Raw genomic sequence first — 15,080 nt, 5'->3', positions numbered from 1 at the left:
GTTTTTAACATTGCATTTTTCTTGGGGAATTTATTATTTGTCGTACAAACATGACAGACCTCTCTTTGGAGGTCAAGTTTTACTGACTTGCAGGGAGATACTAAGGACTCTGACTGTTTTATTAATTTTTGGAAAGTAGGAGGTAGCTCCTATAGTAAAACAAAAAAATAACTCAAATAGGCAAAGAAACTCCCAGAACTTCCTCTGTGATGTGAAAGGATTTAAGAGAATGAATGAAAATACATTTCTTGCAATCATCCAGAGATAACTAAATTATTATTTTATGGAAATGTTGTAAGTAAAATACAGAGCAGATTTTTTTTGTAACAGGTCTCTCATTATTCTGGATTGCCTCCTTTTTCCATGCAGTCATTTTTCAGGCACTGATCAACAACTGAGAGCTTTGGAAATCATTAAGGAAAGAGAAACACAGAGGACTCCATGAAATCTAACTTTGCTAGCTGAGGCATCAGCAAGGATAAAAGAGAAACACTGGCTTAAGTATTGATTGTAGGTGGAATATTATCCCAGGTAATTTACATTTTCATTTCCCATTAATGGGAACCATGCATCCAAAATGTTCAGCACAAAATCACAGCCAAGACCTTTAATTTCACTACTGGAAAAGAGAAACAAATGCAACCTTCCTTCCCTTTCCTTCCCTTCCCCCAACCTGGAGGGATTGCACGGCGCGTGTATTTTTGGTTCAGTGATTTCACCCAGTGCAGATGTCACGAAGGACCGGGAGGAGGTTGCCATTTTTGGCAGGGTGCTGTAATCTTTAAGGCTTGCATATGCTAAAACCCCCAAATATCGAGGAGCTGGGAAGGGGGGAGCAGGGCATCACATCCTCGTGCCTGTGTCGCACAAAGCTGCAGGAGTTATCTGCTCCAGGGGGAAACCTCTGCTGCCCCGCTTCCTGCACAGCAGCTGCTCATTGTCAGCGGAGAATGGGACACAGAGCCGGCTGAGAGGCAAAAGGAAGGCAGGAAGATCATCACTTCACCCAGATAAGCAGCAAACACATTGTTTAGTTTAAGATTAAGTGAAGATTTAATGCTCCGGTAAAATACATGAAAGCTCTGCCACATTCCCTTTCCCTGAAGTGTCCTTTGGGCTGAAGACTTTTCCCCATCCAGGCTGGTTTCATAAAATCCAGTTGTTTTCAGCTGCCTGCACTGGATGCCAGCCCCAGCAATGCCCCACAAGCCAGGCTGAAATGGCACCACTGCCTGGGCAGACAGAATTTTTAAGGTTCACCCTTTCAGCATGCTCAGAGTAGTGAGAAGCCTGACAATTCCCACTTCTCAGGAATGAGAATATTATTTAGGGGGAAACAAAACCACCCAAAACCCAAACAATCCCCCTCCCCACTCAACAAAACAGCCCAGCTCAACCCCTCAAAAATACTTGGTTTATTCTTTTAAATTGGAAAAATGTCCCATAATTAGTGCTGAGGCCAATGTGTTGGCACTGCTGTGTTGGCTGTGCTGCTGCTGTTCCTTGTGTGGGGCTGGATGAGCCCTGCCCTGCACAGGGGTGTCCACACGTGTCCCAAGGCTGTTGTGAAATGGGAGCCCCCATTCTGTATCCACTGCCCAGCTCTTGGGAGCTTTTCACAGGGCCCAACTATCTTAAGAAATCAAGTTCCTTATCCTGCAACTTCTTCAGTGGGGTTTTTAAGCACGTACTTGAGTGGTTTGTCGAATCACAATTTCCATAAGTTATGGTTTTGAGTGCTTAAAACTGATTTGTGTTGGTAGTCTGAAAAGTCAGTAGTTTGGTGAAAGCATTTAACGGGTTGCAGAATCAGACCCATAAACTGTGGGTTAATCTGTGGCTCATTTATTTATTTAGCCTGGAATTAGGTTTTACCCAAGAAAAAAAAGGAAAATTAAATTAAATTCCAGATATTTTCAGTACTTCCTCTAAGATGAGACGTAAATTCCCTGTTCCTCTTAATTCCCAGCTTTAACTGCCTTTATGCAACTCTCCTTGCGTGTCACAATACTCTTAGAGAGAAGAAAAATAAAAGCATGTGCCCTATCATTTAAACTCCTGTTGTGATGCAGCAACTGTTGTCAGAGCCTCATCTATGGAATAATAGAGGATGAAACCACACTTCATGATAAAAACTGCAGGCAAGGTCATTCTTACAGTCACCAGCACAAACTGGATATTAATCACAGAGCAAATACATTTCAGAAGCTAAATAGGAGCAGTCCCAGAGCCCTGCTGATAGCTGTGCATCCCACTAATTCACCTCAGTGAACATTTACCTCTAAGCTCAATTAACCCTTATTCCAAGGCCACCCATAAACTTTGTGGTAAATATGTTTTTTTCCCTCTGGCCTCTGTTTTCTATCAGTGGAACAGATCATTTCTGTTGGAGGATAAAAAGCTATCTCTGTTTAGAAATGCAGGTCCCTAATTAAGAGTATGAAACGTCCACTGTGTGTTTGGGAGGGGCTGGAGTTGGTAGATTACTGATGCTGTAAATTCAGATGCTCCTGAGGGTGTCTGTTATTTCTTCTGTCATCAGGTGGTGTTTGAGGCAGGTAGAAATGCTCAGGAGGCAGGTGGGTGGTGAGTGGGGGAGAGGAATTTCCTCCTGCAATTGCCTACACACAAAGTTAGTTGTTAAATGTGTACAAGAAGCTAAGAGGAGACGTTTTTGCTGTTGTTTAGTTATTATGATTACTATTATTATTTCGATTATTATTATTACTATTATTATTATTGCTATTGTTATTAGTACTGTTATTATTCTCCCTGCCAAGCATTGTTCAGAGGCAAATTGGAAATGTGGTAATTAGGCCCTGACTGGTAGTGTAGTACTTGTGTCCTGAGCCAAAGTTCAACGCCCTGAAATGAAATTTAAACCAATTAATCTGTTAGATTTTTATCGCTTGTCCGTGTTTTCTCAGCAATTCCCTCAGCACGTGGCCTTTGATCAACTCTCATACAAAAGCTAAAATGTGTGCCTGCTGCTAGCAAGATGGGGCTGACATTAACATGGCACTCATAAAACAATCAGAGCAGTGAAGCCCTCAAACAGACAGGGCAGAGTAATATTTAATAAAAGCGCACACATAATCTTCAGAATTAGCATTTTGTGCCTTGCAGTACCTTTGGGAGAAGAGCTTTTATTTGTGGAGTGATCATTATTATAACAAAGAAGAGCTACCTAATAATTTCCACTTTAACTCTGCAATATGCCACGAGCGTTTCTGAACCATTATGCTAAACTGTGGCGGGGTAATCATTTTATTGTCACAGTTTGAGGGAAGAAAAATCCCTGTATATCAGTAGCTGGGAAGTGTGGGAACACAGGAACACACTGGCACACGCAGCGCACAACAAAAACTTTTCCTTTTTTAGCTCCCCACGTGCTGGAGTGGGTACCTGCCATCCTTTGTATGGGAGGTGATAAGATTTTAACAATGAGGATTTGAGAAAATCTTTGAGAAAAACTTTGATAAAAACGAGGATTTCATAGGTGTGTTGTTTTCCTTGGAGCCATGAAGGTTTTTGCTCATAAATCCTTAACATTTATTGATAGAGCCCTTAGCTTTGAAGCCAGTGGCAAGATTCCCAATGGCCTCAATAAGTTTGGGATTGCAGAGCCTGCCTAATCCATCTCTATCCGAGCCTGGCCCGTGGGAGCAGCAGGGTGGGATGTGGCACAGGGGGGCTCTGACTTGCCCTGGTATTGTGCAAAGGAGGAGAGCAGCTCATTGAGGCTCACAAACCTTTCAGCAGGTGAAGGACGTGGCCACATCACCTTCAGTGAGGAGCTGCAGGGTTCTGCTGCAGCTGGAGGGGAATGTTTGGTTTTCCCTCAGCCCAGCCCATTTTGTTCTGAGAGAACACAATGGATGTGACACTCACACCAAAGAGTCTGAAAATCCTGTCTGATAGCTGGGCCACCAAACTCTTTGGTTCTTATTGTAGTTGGCTTCCAGTTGTTCATTCAACAACAACAAGAGAAGAGGAAAAGTTCATATATGTAGGAATGAGCAATTTTTTTTTGTGTGTGTGTTTTTTTTTTTCTTTTTGTTATAATTCTTCCCTGGACTTAAAGGCTGTTCATGTTATCAACCATATACACTTCACTGCCTTGATTAGGACTTGTCTAAACTCCTTCACTGTATTTTGTTATTACTGAAGCTTCAGACTTTGACTAAAAACTCTTTTTCTACAGAAAAAGCTAATTTTATGTAACCTTTTTTTCTATTTGTTTTAAAAACACCATTTCAGAAATTATGCTTTGGGGTTACAGAAGGGCATGAGAAGTGATAATATTTTGAAACAAAACATTTTGGTTTTGTTGGAGGCATTGAAAAGTGTTATAGTTAATTCCAGGTAGAGATTCGGGAACTTGGAATTCTGAAAAAAAAAAATAAAAAAATCTATATTTTGGTTTGTCTTCTGACCAAAAGAAAATATAGAAAAATCAAGGCCTCCAGTGAAAAGATTATTCTGCCTAGCTCTGTTTTCCTAGGGTTGCACAGAAGTAAACACCTTCCAGACAGTGCTTTGAAAGCTGCCAAGTGATTAAGAGCAGAAGTATGAAGAGCTGAGGGCCTGAGCTGGCCAGACATTTGTACCAGGGGCATAAACAGAGCTGAGCTCATTGCCTTGCCCCCTCCCAGTGTTACCTGTGGTGATGCTCCAAAGGGACCCAGTTCCATCCTCCTTGCTGCTCCAAGCAAAGGGCCTGGGAAGGGCAAAGTTTTAGACAGAGCAGTGTCCTGAATGACACTGGTTATTGCAAATATGTCATTGTATAAACATGGTTTGTGCCCTCAAAAACAGGTAACAGTCTGGATGCCTCCCTCTGCACGTCTTCCTTGGGATGCAGCCCTTCAGGGCCACTTCCCTGGCCGGGCAGCACCTCCTGCAGCCCTTCCAACCTTTACAGACACTTGCACTTTTAAATAAGAGAGGCTGTGTGGGGAAAGTTGGGGAGTCCCTCCAGTTTTTGTGACATGGGAAAATAATGCCTTGAAATCTTTTGGGTATGCACAGTGCTCTGACTCCAGCTCAGGCTGGGCCTGCAAAGGGCACCATCCTACCCTGGTGACTAAACCACCAAGTCCTGACTTTATCCTCAGAGGAGATGTCCTGGGTTATTGACAGCAGATTTGATGAGGCACAGATTCAGCACAATTTCTACATATTTCAATAAAATGCCATGTGTGTTGGTCACAGTGGCTTTGCAGGTGAGAGTGTCCCAGTGAAGAACTCCCAGCCCCAGCTCAGCACAGAGCCCTGAGTCTGCCTCAGTCCTCCTGGCTCCCATGGATGGGACTTGGCACACGTTTGATATGAAGCGAAGACATTTATAAAATACTAAAATCAAATAATGAGGCAGCACAGACAGGGCAGCAACCTGAAATTCTGACTGCAATGTAGGGAGCACAAAGAACATCCCAACATAAATAGCAAGAACTTTTTTGTGCAGTCCTGTAACTGCACAAGAGTATCTTGCATTAATTTTAAAGATTACTTATATCTATAATTTTCAATTGTAGATTCATTTATCTTGGAAAAAAACTCTAAGATTGAGTCCAACTCTAAATCCAGCACTGCCAAGCCCACCACTAAACCATGTCCCCAAGTGCCACATCTACATGGCTTTTAAATACCTCCAGGGAGGGTGACTTTCCTGGGCAGCCTCTTCCAGTGCTTGACAACCCTTTCAGCAAAGCCTGCATATGTTTTCTGTTAATGGCTTATGGTCTCAAATAGTTTTTATTCACTGGTATTTAGGCAAAAAAAATGTTGCTTGTTGTCTTTAAGAAAAGTAGCTTATTCTCTGACACATGGGAAACTGATTATCTCTGGGTTTTATTGTGGGGGGTATGTGTCCACAATCAACTGGGAATACTGGAAAGGGTGTAATTTGGAAGTGATTTTAATTTTTATTTATGAAAAGTTCGATTCTGTGAAAGGGCTAGATGGCATTGTGAAAAGCTGCTTTCACTGTAGATCTGTTGCCGTGATCTTGGCTGAAGGGAAAGCATTTGCTTTTGGACATCTCAGTGGTTTTTATGCACAGTTTTATGCAAGTAATTTGAATCCAAATTAAACATATTGAAGTTACTTCTGTGTGTGCACTACGTTTTCGTGACGGTAATGTCAGGATGTTTCTTTTGTTAGCTCATGTAAAAGTTAATGGCTGTACTCTGCCAAGTTTGGAGTAGGGTAATGATTTTTTTCTGCCTGTTTGTGTTTTTCCCTGGAACTGGCATCCTCATCAGCTTAAGTAGTGGAAAACTTTGTTCCTGACACTTGCAACCTTTCGTAGGTAGGGCTGGGGTCTGTTTGCTCCCCATCTGTGCCTGCCACCACCAGTGGTGTGAGGCTGGGGCAGTGCTCACAGAAACACTGCTCAGGGTGACTCAACTGCTCCCTTTCCAGCTCCCTCCTTCTTCCCAGCTCCCCACCCACCCACCCTGCCCAGGGTTTGGGGGCAAGGAGCTTCCCAGCAGCCACACTGGCTCTTGCAATCAGCTCCAACCAACCAGAACTTCACTGAGGAATCATAAAGATGTATGGGGTCTCTTTAGCGCTCTATGTCTGGAGCATTTTGAATTAAGCTTCTGTGAATGAATTAATTTCCTGTCTTTATAATGAGAAGAATTTAGGACAGGGGCTGTGCCTCGTTAAGTAACTCACTACAGTGCCAGGCTGAGTAACTCATGAAGGCAAGGGTTTTATCCTGGGTGTTGCTAACACAGAGTGGCTTTAATATCCCCATCTTCTTAGTAAGTCCTTACCTGAGGAAGTGCCTGAGTGCTCTTCCCTTAGTATATCATCAAATAATCAAAATTAGAAACCAAATTAACAGCTCAATCAGCCTTTCCATCAAGTAGTAATTCACAGCCAAATGGCACCAACCCTAAAACTGGGCAGTGGCAGCTGTTCCTGAGTTTGCAGTGCAGCCTCTTCCCTCTGGCTTCACATCTGCAGGAAAGAATAATTCATTCCAACACTGAGCTTGGCTGGTGGAGTTATGCTGCTCCTTGAACCTGTTTTCCACGAGTAATGAAATTGTTGAGGTACCTGCTTTACTTAAAGTGCTATCTAATGTTACCAATGCCATATTCTCACCTCATGCAAGGAAAAGTTGGTAGCATCTTGGGTGAAGTTGCTTCTTTCCAGCAACCTGTGTGACCACCCTTGAGACTCCACAGTAGAGAGTTACCCAGGGCTTTCTGCCTATTTTTACAGTAAGGTTATTTCTATTGCTTCAACACTGTTAAATTCCAAGGCATCCCTGTGCTGCAGAGGAGGAGAATCAATATGTGAATGTTTATACTGCCCCAGCCCACCAATATTTGAGCTGCTTCTGCTTACAAAGTCTTAAATCAGAAGCTCTTAGTCCAAGATTTGAGCAGCACTTGAGCTTTCAACATCCTCTCAGAGGCTCTGAGTAGATACAATGCCAAGAAAGTGGCTGTGAGACTCCATGGATATGGCAAAATGTGTTGCACACACATCTTGTTTATCCTGTAGATGCAATACAACTGGAATGACTGGATGGCAGCTGTGGCTTTGGTTGTGAGGTGTTGTTTTTTTTTTTTTTTTATAGTAGCCAAAGCATTAATCAGGGCAGGATGGTTTAATACTGAACAACCTGGATCTGATTGTAAAACAGTTAGAGAAATGCTGAGGGTTACACCCTTTTTTATTTTGCCAATATTTCCCATAATATTTATGGGAGTTTCCTTGGTGAGTTTGGGTTCTGATGGATAATAAAGCAAGCTTACTGGAGATTGTTTTATTAACTTAGGTCTTGTGCATTTCATATACAATAAAAAAAGGGAGGTGTCCTGATTTCCAATTGGTCTCTGCCCATCATGCTGTGATTTTTTTTGTTAATGTAGGATTAAAAATAATTTTTTCAATGCAGATAATAAAACCAAACACAAATTAATTAAGGAAAAAAATGCTTCCAAAGACAGAGTTTGAGGTCATGCGTATGTACTATAAAGAACATGATTGCTGAAATCTTTGTGTTAGTAAGGGGGGGGGGGAATGAAAGCTCCTTTTATTTTATTTTTCTCACGTCTTCTATCATTAAAATCCAGTTCTAACAGCAGAATACTTCTTTTTTTCATGTGTGTTGAAAAGCAGCTACACCATGTATCAAAGCCATCAGTCCAAGTGAAGGATGGACTACAGGAGGTGCCACTGTCATCATCATAGGAGACAATTTCTTTGATGGGTTACAGGTCATATTCGGCACCATGCTGGTTTGGAGTGAGGTAGGTGTTGTCTCATAGCTAATGTCTCACAGCTTTGTCTCCTTGTAGCCAGCCTGTCCTTTCTCTGGGCCACATGCTAAATCAGCAACAAATGTCGACACACAAATCCTTGCCTCGGTCAGTTTTATGAAAATAATTAGTCAAATTTACCTGTGGCAGGAACCCATTATAGCCAGGGGGATTTGCATCTTCTGGTGCCGGCTGAGAATTTAGCTCAGTGGCTTTTATTCCGAGGAAAGGGGAGGATAAAGGCCTGTGTGAATAATTCTGTGTTTAGCACACCAATAGCTAAGGGCCCACAGGAAACAAACATTTAGGTGATCCCACTTTTCAGGGAGACTGGCTGCTGGTAGCTGCAGCTCAATGAGGTGGAGATTGCAGAATTCAGCACCCCTGAACAGCATATCCCTAAAGCCTGGATACTTGGTGCAAATATCACTTTCATAGCAGCAAACAAATGCACTACGTTGTATCCACAGTGGACTCCTCATACCTAGCAGGGGACTCTGCAGAACCCTTTCCTTGTTTCTTATAAATTTTTTTTTTTTGCTGTTGTTATTCCTCCCAGCTCCTTAAATCCTGTCTTTTCCCAGCACATAATAAATTGTGGAGCCTACATTCCCCCAAAACCAGCAGAAAGTTAAAACCCAGACAGCATCAGCCCAGTGGCCATGGCCAGGGTTGTAGAAACCATGGCAGAGTTCCCCCACTGGCACAGGGAGACAGCTCCAAGGAAAGGTTTATATTTTGAACTTAGGGCTTTCCAAAAGCATTTTTAAGGTTTAATAAGAAATAGTAATTTTCATTATTTTAATACTGAAAAAACCCCAGCCTCCCTGAAATATCTCTGCAACACTTCCCAATGGCGAGAGGGTCTTCTCATGCTTTACCTTCCATCCTGTAAATCTTAAATCAACACCATAGCTTAATTTATATCCAGCACATTCCCCCTAATGATTCCATTGCACATATGGCAGCGTTTTATCCATGTGAAGAGTATTCTCTAATGTCCTTCACTATTCTCTCTCTCTCTCTCTCTCTCTCTCACTCTCATCCTTCCACTTGAGGACAAGTGTGGGTGAAAGGGCATTGCAGAAAAGGAGAGACAGTAAATGAGCCCTATTCTGAAGCCCTTATGTGATCATGAAAGTGCCCCCTGGGCCCAGTGTAAGCATTCTGTGTGTTAGGATTGAAGCCATTATGGCTGCAGACATTTCACAGGGAAGGGTGAAGGGGCTGGGAGGAAACTGCTCCGATTCTGGTGCCGCAGAATTGGATCTTTCATTATAAATCTTGATTCTATTTATTAGTGGAAGCCATTAATTGTCAGTTTTTAATCTCAGGAGATTGAGTGCTGGTCAAAACATTGTTGCTGATGGTTGCAAGGCCTTGTCATGGAACGAATAATGTTAGAGGGGGTCCGGACCGAGGCCACTCTGTTGTCTGGGAATGCTGCAATGGGCTGCAACTCTTTCACTGCCTCTCTCTTGCAGAACTGCTTCTCATTTCATAACCTATGAGAGCAGTCAAAAATCATATAGGAGTAAAGAACATTCTTTCTAAAAGAAGCGGACAAACATGGTAAACAAGTGCAGAAATGCATGAGCTGAGTGATCCCTAAATAATAGTGGTCTAAAAATAATTCAAATTACATATACAAGCCACCTATGAAGTACAAAATAAGTTCTTTCATTTGCCTTCCCATTTCTAAAAGTGTCTAAGGAATTTTCAATACCCAAGAAGAATATTTTTGTTTTATTTTAATAGAGTATAAAATTGAAGTGTCAAACCTCTGAAACTGAGTCCATTACAAAACTGGAGCAGGCTCATCCTGAGTTGCCAGTAGGGCCCAGTTATGAGCAAACTTGGCCAGGTTATTTTGTCATTGAATTCTGGACAAATTTTAAAGTTCATCCTGTTGTTTCATGGATCCAAACAAAATATAATTTTAACTGGGCTTCAGAAAATCCCAAACAAAACCAGATAGAGACTAAAGAAAAATAAAGAGTCTTAAAGAACATTTTCATGTGGATTTTTCCAGCTTCAGTTTCAGTGATAATTGCAGGTGGTTTGGAGGATGAAGTCTAATATTGAAATTAAGCATCATTTTGCTACAGACTGTGCATGGGACCTTGGGCAAATCGTATAATCTACTTAAAGTTCAATTCCCTTTCTCTAAAACAGTAATAAGATTAGTCACCTTCTTTGGAGAGGTGCTGTGAAGGTAATTATCGTAAAGGTCCTATATTACTCAGACTTTATTATAGTAAAATCCATGTAAATACCTGAGCTGCATGGATATTTAAAATATAACTCCTACCCTAATTCAGAAGTAAAGTTAAGAGTCAAAAAACCCCAGACAACTTCCTTTTAAGAGTGAATTTGTTGCTGTCAAGCAGCATGTTATAAATAATTTGAAATGTAAATAATATATTTTTAATTTATTTTACATGCATTCAAGTTTTGTAATTGAAATATTTATATGCTTGAAATGGAGTTGACTGTGTTAAAAAAGGAGGTCTAGCATGGTTTCTGAAACACATATTTATTATTTAAACATATATTTTGGCTGTAAACACTCTAACATAATTGCAACCTTTCTCAGCCAGGGAGAACTAAATAAAAACTTAATTTGTCACATTAATTTTGAGCAGAAATGCAGATACCCTAAGCCAGTAGGTTCAATTAATCCTTACCTCCCATATTACTTTAGAAAAATTATTTTAAAACCCCTGGTATTTTTAGAATACAGCAGAATGGGCCGTCTAATGCCTTTTTTTTTTTCCAGGGGACTTTCGTAACGCCAAACAAACAGCGCTGCTCTATGGTGTGCACATGCTGGGTGTGCTCAGAGCCTCCCAGCAAACATTCTGTGTGCCAGACAGCCCTGCTGCCTGTCTGTGAGTGCACACACACACAGAGCTGGAATTTGGGGCGTTTCCCCCGGGCTCTGGGTCCCTGCGTGATCACAAATATTCCAAATTGGTGCTGCTGAGAAGAACATTTGCTTGTTTCTCTCTCCTGTTGGGGTGCTCAGACTCTGAGAGTCGACTTGCAGGGCAAATACATGATTGTGAAGACAAAATTAGTTTCTTATAAATATTCCACAATATTTGCTTAAAATGAACTATTTCTTCAAACATTTTCCTGCCAAGAACATTCCTGCAGCTGTACAGAGTCAGCTGGAAACAACATCTTTTTCTTTTATATTAAGAAAAGATGAAACACTGAAACATCTATTTTTATTTTTTTTTTACATTTGTACAGTGCAAAAACAGAGGATGATTTTTTTGGTTTGGTGGCTTTTTTGTGTATTTTTTTTTTTTTTTACTGCTGCTGAATCAAATTCAGTTTGTTATTTTGCTTTTTATGCTTGTATTGATTTTGGAAGTCTCTGGCTTTTAGTGCTTATTTTGGAGCTCTGACTCATTTTTAAAAAATGAGTAGGCACCCTCTTTTTGCAAACCAAAGCTTATTAAGCAGCATCTGGATGCCCAGAATTGAGGCATGCAAAGTCATTGGTTGTTTTTAAAAATATAGGTACCCTAAGGGTTCTGTTCTCACTGAAAGCTGTCATTACCTTCAGTTGGTGGGATTTTTCTTCATTCCTGTTCTAATGGTCCTCTTCACACAGAGTCAAAGTCAAATTTATGACTGATTGTCACCATTTCCCTAACCACAAACCAGAGCTCAAGCATGCAAAAATAAACTAGTGACTCAGATTAATGACATCTCCTTATAAAATGTCACTTTTAAAAAAAGAAAGTAACCTGGCATTCTGAAGAGTGTGAAATGATGCTGTATCACACAAGAATGCCTAGAATATATTAGCAAACCACAGAAAGACGCTTGTTGTACACACTTAATCCAAATGTGTTTTGGATGTTGAAGGCCAGGCACCACCCACCATTCAAAAGATCCCTAACTCAGGTTTTAGTGCAACCCACTGCATGTCCCAGCTGACATGTAAGAATTTATACCAAACAGCAAATGCAGTTGCTAAGTATCAGGCCAAATCACTTGAAAATCCCTTGGGAGAAAGGTCCAGTTACTTCTTTTACGTCCAGCTCCATTTCTCAATTTGCTAAATGCTGAAATGGGGGAGGAAGATGGATTTGAGAATTTTGTCTGCTAGGTTCCTGTCCAAATCACAGATTAATGCTTTGCTTGATGTTTACATTTAAAAAATAAATTCAGAAAGGGCCATAACTCATATTTAGGGATTCTTGGTTCTCGCCATATTGTTCTTTTGGTGTCTGTTCATCCACCAAGAGTTTCCAGCTGAGGTGAGGATGCACAACTGGCACTGCTGGGTCACACAGGGAGCTCATCTACCTCAGAGTCTTGTGGTTGTCACTGGGCAAGGACAGATGCTGAAAAATAACAGGGTGGACATGTCACGATGCTTCGCCAAGACTCTTTATCAGTCTCCAGCTCTTTGGGGCTCAGAGGCATCCAGAAGTGCTGTCTTTACTTTTAATATCCCTGGATGGTAATAGCTCACCTCTTCCAGATGCTTTTCATGTAAATATGAGGCAGACTGTGCCCTGAAGAAAGAACAGGCTATGTCAGTGTGAAAGGAGAAACAGTGGAGTAGGTTCCCAACTTCAGGCCCTAGGCTGACAGTGTAGAGAGGAAAACATCCCATAATCCTGGAGTTATGGAAGGCAGGGGCAGATCTGCTTTTGCTGTGGATGGGCTTTGACTGCCCAGAGATGTACAGCACCAACTGGGTCACTTGCATTACAAACCAGAGTCAGGACAATTTGGAGAGCTGCTCCCAGTCCACAGCAGATCCTGGCAGTGCTGTGAAACCCAAATTTGAGATTCAAGGTGGGAGATTTCAATGTGCAAGGGAATATTTTTTGTCCCTTAAAGCTAATCTCCTGCTATGACAGCAATCTCAGGAGCTCCTGGTGTGTAACCAAGCTGTCCAGTTCCCTCTGTGTGCAGGAGACATGAAGGCTGACCCAGAACAAAGGCCCAGCAGTGAATCCCTGCCAGTGGTCACTGACAGATGTGATGGAGAAAAAGCAAAAGGAAGAGGCACATGTTTGCTCCTGGTATACCTCCCAAGCTTTAGTTGTAGGGAAAAGAGGAATAAAATACATCCTGAGTGTCCTAAACCATAGGACTTCAGACATAATGTTCACCCTTTGGGAATGTGTGGGCGACATTATTGTATATTTGTGGTTTTAAACACAGTTAAACTTATTTACTTCAGAGCACAAAGGAAAACCAAACTGTTTGTGGAGAACAAACCAGGAAACTTGCTTAACTCTCCCCAGCTCTCTGTAACAATGGACCATAAATAGGTCAGACGTTTCTTGGGAACCAGGGAAGATGAGTATTGGAAAATGCCACAAATTATGTTTAAAGAACATTAAAGTGGTGACAGACCAGTAAATGCTGGGAAATTCAAAGATACAACCAGAAACTGCCTGTATAGCTCATGCCAGAATGGGGGTGAGGGATGCAAGGCTCCTGCTGATGTAGTAAGATGAGCGTGTTAACCTTTACTACTAAAATCCTTGGCTGTTTTTACAAATATTTTATCCCAAAAATGCCATAAATTTTTCTCCATCTTGCCAGTTCACCCAGTTAACCAGAACCACTCGAGGATGGGATTTATCTCAGTTATATTTGGCTGCTTACAGTTGAGCAAATAGTCTAAGCTTGTCCTGTTTGTTCAGTGGGGAAGGGTCGAAGCTTCCAGGGAGTGGCTCACCCCAACATGAGAGGTGTCTGAAGCACTAGAAATCAATTGCTGCTTGGCACTGCCTTCTGCCTCTGCTGGCTTTTTAGGGCATGGAGAGAATTGGCCTGGACTAGGCTTTGGTCAGCTCAACTGTAGGACAACAGAGTTTAAGTAAAAGCATTCCTTGAAAGTTTGGGGTTTGATTTTGGTTTTTGTTTTAATTTTTAGTTTTTTTCCCAAATTGATATAGTGAGCAATTTAGGGAAAAAAAAATCAGGTTTCCTTTGAAAGTAAGTGAGTTTCTAAACCACATGATTCCAAAGCAGAGCCTGAAAACATACTTTTGGATCTCCCAAACAAGAAGACATCAGCCCCTACATGATAATTTCTAAAATGACATGTGGCTTCTGACTTCTGTGGATCTGAATAACTTTTGGAGCATTTGATGCTGGTAGTTTTGGTTTTAACATTCAACTTGATTTAATATTAATTTTCTTATTTTAAATATGGAGAGCTCCCTACTGTGTGTGCCATTTCCCTCTGTAGCACAGATGGCTCTCAGACAGATCTTACTCTCCTTCTGTGCTCTTTTTTAGTCCCATGCCCTAAACAAAGAACTGGATCAAAGTCTGGATTTTTTTTTTTTTTTGGTGGGGCTTTACTACAATGCTGAAACATTTGGTTCTTAGTAAAAATAAGAACAAAATAAGCTTTTTATTTAAAAAATCTATTGAAATTTATTCCTTAATCCAGGACATGATTCGACCAAGAGCATAGAGCAGTTGACTTCATGGGGTGCTCACACTTTGCTCATAACCTGTCAAACCAGGTTATGGTCTTGGTTTTATTTGCCTCTCTAGAGGTGCATTAATGTGCCACAGGCAGAGAAGGATTATCCATGTGCCAGAGCTGTTTCTTGATTGTTGGACACAATCATGTCATCTTTTCTCTGGACCTCTTTTTACTGGTTTTTTTTTTGGTTTTTTTTTTTTCTGATGGAGCACATTGAGTGAGAAGAGGATGTTTTGGTGATGGGGAAGACAATGCTGTAGTTTCTGAAAGCAGCAGAGATTTCAGTTAATCTTGCTGTGAATTAGTGAACTCCT

The 15,080-nt window shown here is 41.3% G+C and overlaps 1 protein-coding gene across 9 annotated transcripts in view; it reads left to right on the top strand.

Annotated features, from left to right (window-relative positions):
• Positions 1–15,080, top strand: part of EBF1 (EBF transcription factor 1) — a 269,110-nt gene that overhangs the window by 191,977 nt on the left and 62,053 nt on the right. For 5 of the 9 annotated variants that reach the window (XM_030284314.4, XM_072935126.1, XM_030284312.4 and 2 more), the window contains exon 9: positions 8,143–8,276. In XM_030284314.4, the coding sequence (XP_030140174.1) occupies positions 8,143–8,276 (134 nt within the window). The remainder of the gene's footprint in view (positions 1–8,142; positions 8,277–15,080) is intronic. The other 4 variants (XM_032750927.3, XM_030284316.4, XM_030284318.4 and 1 more) reach the window with 1 other exon arrangement.

Source organism: Taeniopygia guttata, chromosome 13 (assembly GCF_048771995.1).
Source record: "Taeniopygia guttata chromosome 13, bTaeGut7.mat, whole genome shotgun sequence".
In the NCBI taxonomy this organism is placed as follows: Eukaryota; Metazoa; Chordata; class Aves; order Passeriformes; family Estrildidae; genus Taeniopygia; species Taeniopygia guttata.
Note: the sequence above shows the minus strand (reverse complement) of the source record. Positions and strands in the feature narration are given on the sequence as shown.